The sequence below is a fragment of the Prinia subflava genome, chromosome 1, assembly GCF_021018805.1.
Source record: "Prinia subflava isolate CZ2003 ecotype Zambia chromosome 1, Cam_Psub_1.2, whole genome shotgun sequence".
NCBI lineage: Eukaryota > Metazoa > Chordata > Aves > Passeriformes > Cisticolidae > Prinia > Prinia subflava.
Window position 1 is genome coordinate 32,060,126 of NC_086247.1, and position 15,926 is coordinate 32,076,051.

General features: G+C 38.0%; 1 protein-coding gene across 3 annotated transcripts in view; it reads left to right on the forward strand.

The window, feature by feature from the left end:
• STAU2 (staufen double-stranded RNA binding protein 2) overlaps nucleotides 1–15,926 on the forward strand; it is a 171,224-nt gene that overhangs the window by 17,432 nt on the left and 137,866 nt on the right. For all 3 annotated transcript variants that reach the window (XM_063392463.1, XM_063392455.1, XM_063392471.1), the window contains exons 2-5: nucleotides 2,425–2,632; nucleotides 3,679–3,809; nucleotides 8,419–8,578; nucleotides 10,890–11,025. In XM_063392463.1, the coding sequence (XP_063248533.1) occupies nucleotides 2,434–2,632; nucleotides 3,679–3,809; nucleotides 8,419–8,578; nucleotides 10,890–11,025 (626 nt within the window). In that variant the 5' untranslated portion in view covers nucleotides 2,425–2,433. The remainder of the gene's footprint in view (nucleotides 1–2,424; nucleotides 2,633–3,678; nucleotides 3,810–8,418; nucleotides 8,579–10,889; nucleotides 11,026–15,926) is intronic.

The following is a 15,926-nucleotide window of genomic DNA, read 5'->3' on the forward strand; positions in this document are numbered from 1 at the left end:
GAATTTTCTATGTACTTCAGTTTTAGTGTCTTTTTTTCCCCTAAACCTTACCTTGTTCCTTTTTGCAGTTCCTCAATACTCTTTGTAAACTGATTTTTCTTGTTTTATCCTTAATAGGAAAGGATTCATCCCACAATTTCTCCCTTTATAACATCAATATTGTGGAACATAATATTTTATTTGGTTATTAGTAAGCTCTGCTTTCATGAAGAATAAACTTTTAAAAGTGGTAATTCACAACTGGCAGGGCTCAAGACCAGGTGTTCAGTAGTATTGCATGCAGTGCCACATGAGTGATGCCTTTCTCATACTCATGTTTCTGGGCTAAAATGCTGTAAATACTGTGAGTTTCTTAAACTTCAGTTATTGTGATGGTATTTAATGTTATGTTGGTTTCATTTAAACACGTTTAAGACATATGGCCCGATTCTGCCATCATTGACTTTAACGCTTACAATTAAGAAACTTTTTCAATTAATTCCTGTTTATGCTAATGTATTTAAAAAATCAGAAGCAGACTTGTTGTATACCAAAGACTTTTATAGTTCTACACCTTCTCAGTCTTTAAGTTAGGCCTTTCTGAAAATACTGGTGGCTTGTATGGCATTTGCTGTGAATTGATAGTAGGATTTTTACAGTATGAATTTAGTACATATTATTTTGAACATGAGGTATTTGAACACAGCTAACTGCATACGTATATTTTAAATCTATCACTATTAGTATTTTACTGAAGATGCTTATGGGAAGGGCAAGTGATTGCATCTCAGTTTTTAATTTTTTTTCTACTTTTGCCTTTCCAGAGACTTAGATCAGTTATCCTCAGTAATAAAAATGGCATTCTACTCTGAACCTCTTCTCCAAAGCACAGAGTCACAGTAATAGGATTTATTATTTTCATTATACTAGTGCAACTGTGTTAAAGTACTTGTACTCCAAGGTATAATGAGTCATTTGGGATCTTAATCCAACAATACTGTCCCTCTGAGTAAAGATAGTTGGATATTTTTAATGGATTGGTGGGGGAGGAGGGGCAAAAATACTGATGGTGATCAAAAATTTTTATATAGGTTATTAATTCCAATAAGCCCTTCATTGGAAAGTTTTTCAGGTGTCGAATGAGTTTGGTTTTTTGAGTTTTGGGGTTTTTTTTGATAGAAGGAGGGAGAACTGCCTCAGCAGAAGGAACAAAGAGCTTAGTGGTCAGGGGTGCTGCCTGTGATGGATGAGAGCTGAACCCCTGCTCTGCCTTAGCCAGCAGGACCAGAGCTGCTGCTGGGAGAAGTCCCAGCTGCCCAGGCAGCTTGTTGGCTCTCACAGGTTTTGTCTCTCTATCCACTCTGTACAGATCAGCGCACATGTATGAACCCTAAGTGATACAGTCTATGTCCATGCTGCTGAGTAAAATGTATCATTCTGCTCCTTATGGGACAGGAGGAACCCAAACCTTTTTCCCAGATGACTGACAATGACTGGTTTCTCTCTTAATTAAGTGGATTACCTGGGATGCCTGCAGGCTCCTAAACTGCTCTTGTGTGGGTTTTTGCAGCAGCAGGAGTTTTCAGCCAGGAGCCCAAATTTTGCCAAGGAGCATACTCTCAGTGAGTAGTATGGAGTGGTGCCCTGAGCCTGGTTTGTTTATGCATGTAGACCTAGCCTGAGAACAGGTATTGGCAGTAAAGAAACTGATTTGGGCAGATGAAAAGAGATAATTAGTACCTGGCACATTCCACGTAAATGTTATAGCCATTGGGTTAAAGGCTAGTTTAGGAAATCCTGGTCCCTCTGCCAGTAATGTATGCAAGGATTGAAGTACTCCACCTGTTGACTGAATAAGCAGTGTGGGTTGTTTTTTTTTTTTTAAGAACTTGTATCTTTGGTGGTTCTCGGAGGTTTTTTGCTTGTTTGTTTGTATTTTCTTACTTTTTTTTCTTTTTTCTTTCTTTTTTCCTCTTTTCTAGTTTGGTAACAGGCCAAAAAAAAATAGGGATTTTCACTAGTGGCCTTATTTAATACTTTAGGTGCACTTTACTGGAAAAACAATGGCAAAAGTGTGCAAGTTGGCTATGGCAGTTGATTGCAAAGTCATCCTCTCTTGAAGATACTGGCATGTGCTTATCTCATCTGCAGAATAATTGTGTAGAACGTAATTCTAGAATAGTAGTTTTTCCAGGCAGGGTGACCGCAGCATTAAAAAACAGAACCTGGAGCCAGGGTGTGCGGGTTCTTCTCCAGTGATTTTCTTGGTTCTGAGCTCTGATTCTCTGTGCATCCATTTGGAAGTAATGTTTGCAGAGGCATGACTTTCGTGGACAATTTTGTGACCCAGATCCAAGAGCAAAAAAGGAGTGTTGCTTATACCACTGTAGTCATTGGACATTCAAAATGCAAAGTGCTCTGCTGATAATGATGTGTTTATTGCAGTGACAGGCAATGGCACAAGTTAAAATGCAGACTACAGCAAACCTGTCTGGACCCACCATGGCCCCTGTGGTGCTACCCCTGCCAGTTACAGCTACAAATACACTGAATCTGCCATCCTCAATGAATGGATCCATTTCAGAATCGGCTGCCAGCTGTAGCAGTCCTCCTGCCAGCCTTGTGGATCCCGCGTCTTTGAACAACTCACCAGGTAAGTTGGTCCTGATATATTTTCTTTGGTGTTCAAATTAATCTTTTTGATGATGTGTTAATTTAAAAAGATAATAATTAGGTCTTAAAGAGGCCTAAAATAAAGGAGAAAACCCACCTAGGAAAATGTTTGGCTAAATAAACTGTTTACTAAGTTTAGTTTCTTTATCAAACTCAGTTTTGCAGTGAAGTTTTGATCAATGATATAACAACTCAGGGAAAACATGTCTATTTTGTCAAATTCTCAGGGTATCTTTTATAGAGAAGTTTTAGTGGGGCAGGAAGGTCTCCAAGTTTATTTCTCTTCCCTAGAACAGAATGTCTTCTGGCTGCTTGGCAGTATTTGTGTTTCCTTCGTGGCCTAATAAACTCTGTAGTTCCTATGCTGAACTGGGTATAAAATGCACAAGTGTTGTCCTAATAATTTAAGCAAGAGATGACAATGTGTGTGTTTCAGGGATAAATACAAATAAATTGCTAAAAACCCATAGAAAGTGAAACAGCCTAAAAAATGCAGAACGAAATCCTTAAAGGGGGAATGTTCTGAGAGTGACTTCATTATTGTGAGAAAAGTCTAAAACACTGGGAAGAAGTGGGCAGAAACAAGTAGGGACCACAGGATTTCATCTACTGTATTTGTCTCATAACTCTTATGCTTCCCACTTCTGCTTCAAAGTGTGGGACAACCATTCTGAAAGAGTAGTCAATTCCAGGAACCAGTATACTCCTGACAGTAAACTTCGGTGACACTGAAAATCTAGAATATGCATATGCTCTCCTGTGCTGAGATCTTTCATGAAGACATTTTGGAAAGAAATAGTTTTGGGGTCTTTTTAATTGCATGTAATCAAAATTGTTATTGTGAACTGCATATTCTCATGTGATTAATATATAAATGATTTTTTAAACTTTGTATTTAGCATATATGCAAAAATTGTGTTTTAGCCAAAGTATTTTCTTTTTTAAGCATGCTGCTTTTGCAAAGCTTTGTGAAGTTGTGAAGAAGTACATTTCTCCACAAAAACTTTACAGACTCTTTATTTACAGCTCCTCTCCAAGATAACATGGCAAACCCCAAAGAGAAAACTCCAATGTGTCTGGTAAATGAGTTAGCCCGTTTCAATAGAATTCAACCCCAGTATAAGCTTCTGAATGAAAGAGGGCCTGCTCATGCCAAGGTAAGGTCACAGTTCCAGGTGATGAGCCATACCTTACATACTGAACAGATAAGATCATGGTTTGGACAAATGTGCTTGTCAAACCCAGCTACATTTCTAGTGTAAGGGCTTTCTTCCTATTCTTTGTTTTGCTGCTTTTTTTTTTCACCACACTTTCAGAAAGTATGCCTGTATTTCTGTTACAGAAACCCTGTAGATCATTTTGTACTTTACTTTGTCTCTCATCTTTGAATTTATATTTTCTGGTCTTTATATAGACCTCATGAAGGTCTTTTCAGGGTATCACCACTCTTCCTTAATCTTTCTGGAGCACTTGCTTTTTAGGCTGCATGAATCTCTCTGCAGTCAGCATGCCTCTGATAACTATCTCTGCATTTGTTTCATGGTAATGCAGGTGATGACAAATTTGTGACATTTTTAAAATGCTTATTGATGCAATTCTTTATCCATGAAGTTGATACTCTATCTTTGAATCTTGCATTCTAGGGCACAAACTTTATTACTGTGCAACTTTACAATGTAGGGTTATACCAAAACTCCTAATGGGATTACAGCATAGAAGTTTCTGGTGAATCGACAGCTAATTCTGGCCAGTTCATGTATCAATTTGGATACATGAACAGCTTAATAAATAAAATTGGAATGCTTTCAGATGATGGAGAATATAGGGGAATATCCTCATGGTAATTTTTGGATATAATTTTAAATTACCTCCCTTGTTAGCAGCAAGCTTGGGGAGGAAAAAAATCCTGGAAAAATCTGAGTGAGACACTGGCATAATTAGTAGCTGCTTAGTGCTTAGTATTTCTGGAGTGGCCAAATCACATGAGCCAGTGGGGCCAGGGTGGTGTTAGTAGCAATTTCAGCTCCTGGTGGGCTGTCTCTGCCTTGCCCCTTGTTTCTGTGTTGCACTCTGTGTTGCCAGCTAGTGCAGAACTGATGCAAATCACCGACCTTCAGCTCTGGCTGGCGTTGCTGAGTGCCTTACTGAGTGGTGGAAATGATGTCAGCAGGTGTGGGGCTGCTTTTAGCAATCCTTGTCACAAATGGAAATTGAAGTGCTCTTCCTCTTCCTGGAGGCGTTTGGCACCACAGGGTACACTGGCTGGTTGGGTTTAGGTTGCAGCATATTAAAATTTTTGGGCTTTCTGTAAGTTCTTGCTATTGTGTTTGTTGTACCTTTTTTTCCATTTCGGTGAAAAAGTAATTGCTTTGGTTGCAGTGTGCTTTTGGCTATTTACATTTCCCAGTGGTAAGGAGATTTAAGTTGTATGACATTCATATTATACTTAAAACTTTAGTAGGATAAGAAATTATTCACATATGGAAGGGGGGGGTGCCCTTCTCCCAAGCAATTAGCAACAGGATAGGAAGACATAATCTCAGACTGTGCCAGGGGAGGTTCACTTTGGACATAATAAAAAAAAAAAAGACTGAGAGGGTGGTTAAGCATTGGAATGAACTGCCCAGGGAGGTGATGGAATAGCCATCCCTGGAAGTTTTCAAGAAATGATTGGTCATGGCACTTTGTGCTATGGTTGGTGTGGTGGTGTTTGGTCAAAGTTTGGACTTGATAATCTTAGACGTCTTTTCCAACTTTACTAATTCTATGATATATTTGTTATTACTTTTAAAGGGACTGATGTCAGTGAAATGACTAAAGTCTGCATTACCTGCACTTCTGAAAGCCAGATTTTCAATGAATTTCTTAATTTTTCAGTTTTTCAATTTACCTTATTCTTTTAGTTCTGCTCATAGTGGTAAAAAATACAGTTATGTGCTCTATAGACTCAGAAGGGTATTAAGTCTAATTTTGATCTGTGTAGTGAGATAAAGGTAAATGCATGAAGAACAAGGTTGATAGTAATAAGATTATGCAGGTTTTGACCTATGAAAAGCAAAGAAAGAAATAGAATTTATTGTGACTCTCTTAGCAATTTAGTATCACGTCTTGCTAGTAATATGATGATGTACTTGACCGAATCTGTGAAACAGCCCTGAATCTGTCCTGGGAAGCATGACCTGCAGGATGTAATGCTGCTGTTGCTCTTTGCCATTCAAGGAGCTTCTCACATTGCTTTGCTCCTTCACATACTCTGTTCCTGACCACTGTTGGTTTTCACAATTTTCAGACATGCTCTACAAGATAGCTATCTGTGTTGTGACCACAAATGCTAATAATCTTTTTTACCCTTTTTTCTAGTTGTCTCTGGAAAATAAGTTTTGACTATTTGGGGTGAAATGGAGAACTAGAAACAGTGCAGTTGGGAGAGGAGTGGCTCTTCTTGGCAGTGCAATTAGGGTTTTAGGAATCTGCCCTCTAGGTGGATTCTTCATCATAAGAAAGATTAGAAAGTCTTTGTTAGCATAAATGACGTTTTGGTGTACTTTAGTCAGATTGATCATGTCTTCTGTCCTGTGTCAGTGACATTTCAGGACATATTTAAAAGGAACAGTGGCAAAAGAAAGTGGATGGTGGTACAGAAAACAGGGAAAGGGGTAAGGGATGTAGCACTTCAAAAGCTGGGAAGGTGGAGAGAAGGTTTTACACAGAAGAAGTGAGGAGTAAAGAGTTGTCAGAGCTTAAAGAGACTGACCTTACAAGCACAGCAGAGTGAAAACAAGCACAAGCATGGTGGCCTTTGCATTTCTGCTCTCTGGACATCAGGTAAATTATGTTGGATGTAAGGAATAGAAATGTTCTCAGGTGAGAAATGTCTCTCAGTCAATAGCGGAACTGTTAGCTCTGGTATTCCAGAACTTAAATGTTCCCTTGTCTGCTCCAGAGTTTGGATTTTGGCAGGTTCATTCCTTTAATGAAGGAGTAAACCTACTTCTGTGAGTGGGTTTTTGCAGGAGGTTTTTTGGCAGATGTGTTAAGTGAGGAAGTACTCTGACTGGCAGAAGTTTACTGAGTAAGCCCTTTATCATCCTGACTTACTATTTATTGCTCTAAGCACTAAGAGTTATAGGTAGGTAAGTAGCCATTATTAATCATATTTTCATTTACATTCAGGATTTTCCTCCTCCTATAAAAATACTACACTGGTACTTGCAAAATATAAAATATATGAACTCCAGATCCAGAAATCAAATTTCTACTTTTTTAGTAATAAAGATGTATCTTTGTAGGTAATTAATATAATTATGGGTATTTAACTCTAATACTCATCTTAGCTTTCAGGTGGGGGTAGGATTCAACCGAGTGTGAAATTAAAGAGACTATTTCTCTCTTTCTCCTATGAGGAAATTGTTGTGACTGCTGTGGCAAAAGCAACATGGCAATAGGAGCTGTGATACAGGGACTTGCATTGTGCTTCTGAATATTACAGCAGGTCCAAACTCCAGGCTGTAATTAAGACACGAGGATGTATTTATAGCGCTCAGTTTGAATGCGCTGTGTGCGTGTGCTGCGGGCTGAGTTGGGAGGCACACACATGCTTGTGTTCAAATGCTTGTTTGCAAGTAGATGCTAAAAACTGTGTATGTAAAAGTAGATTTAAAGGCTGCCCACTATATTCATCTCTAAAAACCTGGTCCTGGATCTAGCAAGTTTAAATAAGATAAAAAAATCAGAGAGCTGTCAAAATTAAAATTTTACTTTATATACTGCTCACTAATATGTAGATTGTTTTTCTGTTGATTCAAGTAAGTTAGCCTGTTTTCTGAGATAGGTGTATCTTGGTTTACTGTTTGTATCTGACTATGAAGTCATGCCTTTTATCTAAGGGTTATATGGAGTATAATATATTGAGTTCCTAGCCTTTCTCCCCTTGTTCTCAGATGCTCAAACAGAACATTTATGTATCATACAGAAGATAGACTCTATCTAATATCTTAAACATGCACTGAGTTTTATCTGCACAATTTGCACAGCATGGATACGTGAAATAGTTGAAATAACCCTCTATCACAGAATTTGAAATACATGGTTTTTATCAGTTAGTCCATTTCTGAGCTCTAGATGTTTACAGTTCCTGTCTTCACTATAGATTTTAGATTAAGATCTGCAGTTTTGCTCAAAAAGATAATATTTCTTTTGTTTCTTACTTTATCTTTTTGAACATATTTGAATTGTGACTCTGCCCTAACAAAAGGCATTATTTTTAGAAATCTGGGTATGTGAGAAGTTAATTCATTCGGTAAAACTATCTGGGTCAAATTCTCTGCTGCCTTGAGAAGTGTGTAGTCATTTATATTCATTCATAATTATTATAAAATTAATTTTTTTCTCAGTAGCATGTTTAGTATTTGTTTTCTACAGGTAAAGTGACTAAACATTCAAATATATAAAGAAAAGTGTTCTTAGCTGACCTGTACATAGTCTTCCATGAGCAGATGATCAGTTTGAAGTTATTCTTACTTGGTTTAAACATTATCCTGTTCTTTGATAATTGACATTATTGTTACACTATTTTACTTTGTGATTTGAAAGGCCAAATGTTGCTCACTGATAAGGTCTCACTGATCTCTGGAAGAATCAGATGTGTTATCTGGGAGTTGAGTACAATGAATTGAGAGCACGGTTTCTCTTCAGCCCTGAAGAGACAGGTTGTTCTAATCCACAGTGATAATCTTGCCAGTGTTTACCTGTTCTTTGTCTTTGAAGATGTTCACAGTGCAGCTGACTCTTGGAGAACAGACATGGGAAGCTGAAGGAAGCAGTATTAAAAAGGCCCAACATGCTGCTGCTAGCAAAGCATTGAATGAAACTACCCTTCCCAAACCAACGCCTAGACCACCCAAAAACAATGTAAACAATAATCCAGGTATGACATTTTCCTCTGAGTGTTAGATCTTGTTGACGTGTTGGCATATTATAGCACTAAATGAGTCATTTTAACAAGATACTTAAATTTGTAGGATGAAAATCAACATAGCTATAGTATGATTGGATAACACAGAACCTCTAGAGACCTTTAATGGAAGAATTTTTAATGCACATACCTAAAATGGTTGAACTGGAAGGGAATATATTATTTAGGTAGTGCTTAAATGTGTACAGAGTGATGGTATGTGATCAACAGTAAGCAGACAGGAGAAAACTAGACTGAATTAACTAAAACACATTTCCCTAAAAGTTATTTTAGCCAACTTTCCATTGAAATTGGAAATTTTATCCAGTCCAATCGTGTGAAATTGCATCTCTGGCATAAACAAAAGGCTGGGATTTGGCATGAGAACTTTGACAGGTAATTTCCTGCACGCTGAGTTTTCCTTCAGAGCAACCTGACCTTTCAAAAATGTTTCAGACAGCTTTAGCAACTTGTTCAATAATAGAAAGAATGTATACTGGTGTCTTGCATTCTTCATTTTGAGCTATTAGCCACAAGTTGCCTTCAGTACATGCAAAACCTTCTGAGTACACATCTCATGCACTTGCTCAGTGATCTGTTCTGTCTTGATCAATAAAGAAAAAGAAATAATAACTTCATTTCAGACTAATGTAAAGGAAATCAAGTTCTGCGAATGTTTTCTTATTTTTATTTTTAAACAATCCTTTCCCCCCTGCCTCTTTTGTTTTCTCTTTTCCCCCTTCAATTTCTCTCTGCCCCTCCCCCTCTTTTAAAAATATATTTTTCAGCCACTTTCTTAAAATGAAGTAATTTTGCAGTTAATCTTCTCTGCGCTAGAAAGAGAAAAGCAGGAGTAGATTTCCTTTAGAACTTGTGAGTATTATCGTGAGCATTAGCCATGAAGGATTGTTTGAGAGTGGTGTGGTAGCGTTCTCTTGCTCCTTTGGAGATCAGTAGTACGTTGCCTCTCCAGACCCAGGACACTGCTTTTACTTGTTTTCCTTCACAGTCACTGTGACTTTGGCTGCTTGGAAAGCAGGAGGCTCAAACCTCTATGAAAAGTGATCCTGACTTTAGTTCTTGACATTGCACAGTACTACTGGGTTTCTAGAGTTTTTTGGCTTTGAGCATATTCTTAGAGGGAAAATCTTGTAACAAGAAGAATAGGATTTAAGAGAATTAGTTAAATTTTTTATCATTTAACACTGCAGTTTTGCTCCAAGAAAGGTGCATTGCATATGTACAGGTATCTTCTCATCAAAACGACATTTTGTATTTTTATAAAAAATTTGAATTCATAGTAATGTCTTGCTCTGGAAATTATAAGAATTGTTGTTGGTATAAGTTTTTGAGTAAGTGTTGCATAAACATTTTCATCATTTCATCATTTCATCATTTCATCATTTCATCATATAAAGCTTCAATGTTAGACTGGAAAATTAATCATGGCTTTTTAAAAGGTAAATTAATTTGTTTCTCTCATGAAAATAGTTTCAGAATATATTGACTCCTTTTTATTGGAATGCACATTTAGCTTGTTTAGGTTTCTCTTACAACAGTGTAAGGGGGATTGCTGTAGCTGAACATTATCTAAGAAAAAAAAAAGAAAGAACTTGGATGTAGCTTATTTGGCGTTTTTGAAACCATGCAAGTGGGCAAGTACTGACTGCCTTCTATTTTTGCATTTTGTCACCAGTAGATGGCTGTAGTTGCACTGATTTCCAGGAGCTGTATGTTCAATCTGTTAAATCACTCCTGAGACCATTAGTTCTTAGACATGGTCTTAAGTTTTCAAGTCTTGCAAATAAAACCTTTTTTCTAACTTGTTGTAAGATTCCTGAATGACTGCAGTAATGCCTGTTACTTCATGCTTGTTTCAATGACTCTTTGTTCTGTTTTTGGTTTTATTTAATGGTATTCAACAGAAAGACACATTACTCTCTTTATAGTCCTTTCAGAAAGTGTCATAATGTATTATAAGTACTTTAGAAAGATGAATAACTAGCTTGGTTATTACACTGACTTTCTCATTCATATGTGAAGATTAATCCACTGAAACTGCATAGAGAATGCACTGAGAGATTTTAAAATATTTTTTTCATTGCTTGTGGTTAAGTAGGCATCTATAGTCTTGTCTTTTAAAGAAACAAATGTATTTTAGTTGTATCTTTTTAATTTAAGAGTAAAAAAATACCATGTAGGTCTCTCTTCGCAGCTCAGTACTGCTTGTGTGTTTTTCAGTATTCCTGGTTTACGACCTTGCTTACATTGTTTTTTTTTGCAGGCAGTATAACACCAACTGTGGAGCTGAATGGTCTAGCGATGAAAAGAGGAGAGCCTGCCATCTACAGGCCATTGGATCCAAAGCCAATTCCCAATTACAGAGCAAATTATAATTTCCGGGGCATGTACAATCAGAGGTTTGTATTCTTTCTGTTACTTTAATTTTTTTTAATCTTTATGTTCTAAATCTTTATTAAGTTTCTAGGTTATTCAGAGTAAAAGAAAATTAAAAATTTTGTTAAAGAGAGTCTGCAGTCTTATTTAGAAACATGAGTAATTGCCTCCTAAAAGAGACGGTTTCCCTAAGCACATCACAAGGAATAAAGATGGGTAAAACTGCTTTTTTTTTTAAATGTGCATTAAAAAGCACATTACACAGCCATGGTAGTGAGGAGGCAAAGTGTTAACTTCAGAGGGAGGTTTTGTTTTTCTTTGCTGTCATGCCCTGTGATTCGAATCTGTGGCATCAAAAATGAAGCACTCTTTTCTTAGAAATTGAATGTAAAATTGGAAGGACTGCATTTTGAAAACTGGCTTGAAACCATTCTCAGGTTTCTGGGGTTTTAACCATTCTTCTTGGTCAGCTATCTCAGTTCCTTAATCCTCAAAGTTTAGTTAGGAAAAATCCTTTGTTTCACGGTTTAGAAACCTATATTCAGAATTATGTTAATTTGTAATCTGAAAAACTTCTTTCTCTGAGATAGGTTTTTCCCATTTTTCCGTGTTTGTCCCCAGAGGAACTGAATTAGATCAGGCGTTTTGAAGCTCCAAAAGCGAGACCAAATATGATCTGTAATATGAGAAAAGACCAAACCAAAACAGGTCAGAAACTTCTAATCACATGTTTTATCAGTGAAAAATGTTACCTTTTTAATAAAGCTTTGCTTGATGGATTTCATGTTAATTTTTTTGCATCTCATAATTATCAAATAGGTTGAGGGTATGAAGTCTGAAGGAATGTTTTGATTCAGAACTACTCTTTACTAGAAATAGAATTTATTGCAATGTTGAAAAATTAAGGAGTTGAAAAGAATGAGCAGTGTTTCAGAATTGTCTAAGGAAAATATTTCAATTTACTTAATTCTGTTTTACTTTTCCCCAGACTTAAATTGTGATAACTTGGTAAGTGTAGGGATTTAACACTTAAGTCTGAGTTGGTTTTTTTTGTTGGTTTTTAAAATTTGCTTGGCTGGTGGGTTGTTTTTGTTTTACAGTACCTAGAATTACAGAAGACAAAACCCCCCCAAAATAACCTGGAAGAAACCCTTTAATTACTCTATGGAACAATGCCTGATTTTTGTATCACTTGTGTTATATTTCTAGTCACTGCTGACCTCTGCTTTACATACCTCATGGTTTAAAAAGCTAATTATGGTGCTTGAAATTAGTTTCGTTAATATTTAGAAATCCTTCATTAATTTGAATTGCTTCTATAGTGAGATTAACTTCACTAGCAGATATAATGCCATACTGGAAAGAAAATGAAAGCTAGTTAAAGGCATAAAATTCTGGAATCTGAAATTCTGGAATCTGGAATCTGAACTTAATTATGGAAAGGTATTGGTGGAAATAGAACGTCAAAACACTCAGCAGTTCCTAACTTTTAATGTATTATTTCTTTTCATGGAAAATGATTAGTGTACCTAACACAATCTCTAAGTTTGCTTCTTTGAAAACTTTCTTTCACGAGAACCATGTTTTTGGTGTTAGGGTAAAATGATACATGAAAGTTATTTTTCTGGGCATGTTAGGTAGCCAAGGCCTCTTGATTTTTCTGATCACAAAACAAACAGGCTGAATGGGACAAAAGGCCACAATCTGTGCTTGCTTTTTCATTGTGCTTATTTGAGTGCAATTACCCATGAAGAATAGCTAATAATACTGTGGCTAGTAAATGGAATAATAACTAAAACTAAGTAGTAAATAACTGGACATACCTGTCTGACTGCATGAACACATACCCACTGTGCACACACCATGTATACACATGAATGCCAGAGTAAAGAGGAAGCAGAAAAATGATCTGTATAGTACTATTGATGGACTACTGTGTTAGAAATAATTGTTCATTGCTTTGTTTTGCACTGGGAGGTGCTGGCCCTTTATGGTCACACTAAGAAAGTGTCTTGGTTTGGAAAGACAGGTGCCTGCTAAGAAAGGCAGGAGCCTCCCTTGGTATGGAAAATGTAAACCCCCTCCCTCTGAATTATTATAATTTTTGAAATTAAGGGGCTTTCAGGCAAAGATATGGGAATAGGAATAACAGTTCTTTACTAGGAAAATTAAAATAAAAATGCAGTACTACAAAAAAAACCCCCACTGCCGGAGTCAGAATACAACCTGACACCCAGTTGGTCAGGGTGTTGGTAGCAGTCCAATTAAAATCGTGGCTGCAGTTCTCCTGGAGTGAGAGATGTGGTTCTGTTGAAGCAGTGATCTGGTAGAAGGGCGTGGTTTTCCTCTGAAGGTCCAGTGGTGATACAGATGGGCCAGTGTTGCTCTGGGAATCCAGTGGAAACAGGCTCCTCTGGTGTTCTGAATCTCAGGTTTTTATCCAGATAGGAATGCTTGGCTCCTCCCACTGGATGGAGCATCTCACAATGGGATGATGTAATTTTATCAGTCATGCAGTGAGACTCAATGGCCCATTAACAGAAGATATTCCCCAGAGGGAGGATAGTCATGGGAGAGATAAGAGCACTGCCCCACCTGGTTTTAACAGCTGGTAATAGAATACATACTTTTGGTTACATCTTGCTACCTAAGACAGAAAGGCACTTAGGCTTTGTAGGCATCATTTAAATGCTATTTATTAGACCTGCCGGTTTAAGAGAATCTTACAGATAATCTTCCATACCTTCAGCTACCTTGGGCCCTGAGTGGTGTGGCACTGAACAGGACTGTTCCCCATGGGCACCACACCATGCAGACCTCAGCCTCAGCAGAGTTTAACTCCTCTTGGTCAGCCACACTCTTACAGGATTTGCTTACAAGGAGACAACCCTGTCAGCAATAGTCAGGAATGATGGTCATGTGAAAATTTTGTGCTGTGCTATCAGATAAAGGCAGGGCCACACAGATGGTACCAAGGGGGAGCTGCCCAGGGGCCCATCTCTCACCACACGTCTGTGCTGTGGCCAAGGGCTTTGAGCAGCACAGCCCCATCCTGTGAGCCGAGCTGGGCACGGGCCCTGCAGCTCAGCACAGCCCTCGCGGCTCAGCCTGGCTGCACCATGGGACACTGGCTGCGGTGGGCACGCTCCTGCACCTCCTGCTCACCCTCACCACAGGCAGGCCTGGAGACAGAGTCTGCATCTGTTACAGTAGCCAGTGGAGTTTGAAATATGAAGCATATGATGCAGCACTGTATTATGTTCCTGTGGTATAATATGTCACATCTATTTTCTTCTACTGCCACACTGCATTTAGCATTCATTTGCTGATTTTTAGGAAATGGGTAATGGAATAGAAGTATTGCTGAAGTGCCCAAATAAATGCAGACTATATAGACAGTTAAAAACAAGATTTGAGAATTAATGTAGATAATATACTGCATGAAGTATTTTTTCATTTTCATTAGTTTCTGACTGTAGATTTTCTGTTATTAAAATTGATACAAAATATGTTAAATAAATTGGAAGCTTTGTCTGTTTTACTTTGTCTGCATTCCTTTTACTGATCTCTGTTTAAGGAAATATGCTTTTCAAATAGGTGAAGATACAGACTAAGATTAGGAGATTGCATTAGGGAAACTTTGATACTGACAAGACTAATGTCTTAAGGAAAAGATAGATTATTAAGTTCATTCCAGGGCATATCTCTATACCAGTAAAGTCTAGTGTTTCAAGTGGCACAAAAGATCCTTTTCAGTATGTCATGGAAACATGACACGAGAGCTGCAATTCGTATGCAAACTTGGCAGCTGGATTCCATGTCAGACTTAAGATGATTGATGTCAAAGTGGCAGTGATTCCTCCTCCTTCATTTGTCCCCAAGCTTTGTGTCCTTAATATTTCCTGCCTCCAGTACTGGAAGTTGAGCTGCTTGAAAATTAATCAATTTTTGCAGGAAGGGGAAAGGAGAGGCTACTCCTCAATTTACAACTGTACTTAGACATCTTCTTTTCTAGTCACACAGGAGCTTGTGCCTTCACCAGAGAGGGGCAGGGTGTATTTGGAATGCAAGGGCAACTTGAGTTGATTTAAGTGTATGAAGGACTGCTCTCTCACGTGCCTTGGAGCATATTTATATGGGCAGTGTGTTGCACAGAGGATGTTGAAGCAGGTTTGTAAGGGGCTGACATTCATTTGCAAGGTCTGCAGCTGATGGTATAAATTTATAGTGATGGTGATAGCGACTTTCATGGAGAAGAGGAAAGCAAACAAAAGGAAAAAAGGAAAAGAGGAAAGTTTTCCTAGCAGTCAGCATGGAAGGCAAGTGATGAGATGTCCCAAATGAGCATCCTTCCACAGATGTTCTCTTCAATGCAGCAAATGTTTCCTGTAACACTTTCCCATAGTAATTCTGTGTTAGAGTTAGTAATTCTGTGGTTCTTATCAGGACATGCTCTAGCTATCTGTTGCTTATAGTGCTGATAGTTCTGCACCAGGGTGGGTGTTGGATATTGGCTGTTTATAGAGCTTTGCATGCAAAACTCAGCGTGGCAGAGAGCAGGACATTTAGGGCAGTGTGTAACACTGTGGCAAAGTCTCAGCCGTGTTTCTTCCTGTGCTAAGTTAGGAGGTGCAGGGCAAGTCAGCTCCCCTCTTAGAGTAACTGAGTAGATAAAATACAGTCCGGCTTGGAACTGGATGAGGTATGAATGTTTTCATGCTGACTCTTCACTCAAGATAGTGAGTGCAGTACTGACTAACTTGTTAATAGCATTGGGTCATTGCCATTATACTGCATATCGTGACAGGCTGATGAAGTCTCTGGGATGCTGAGCTGAGCCTTGTGAAGTTACCAGCTTAGGTCTCTGGTAGTAAGGGTATTTGTATACTACAGTTCATTTATTTCACAGGGTAGATAAGAACTT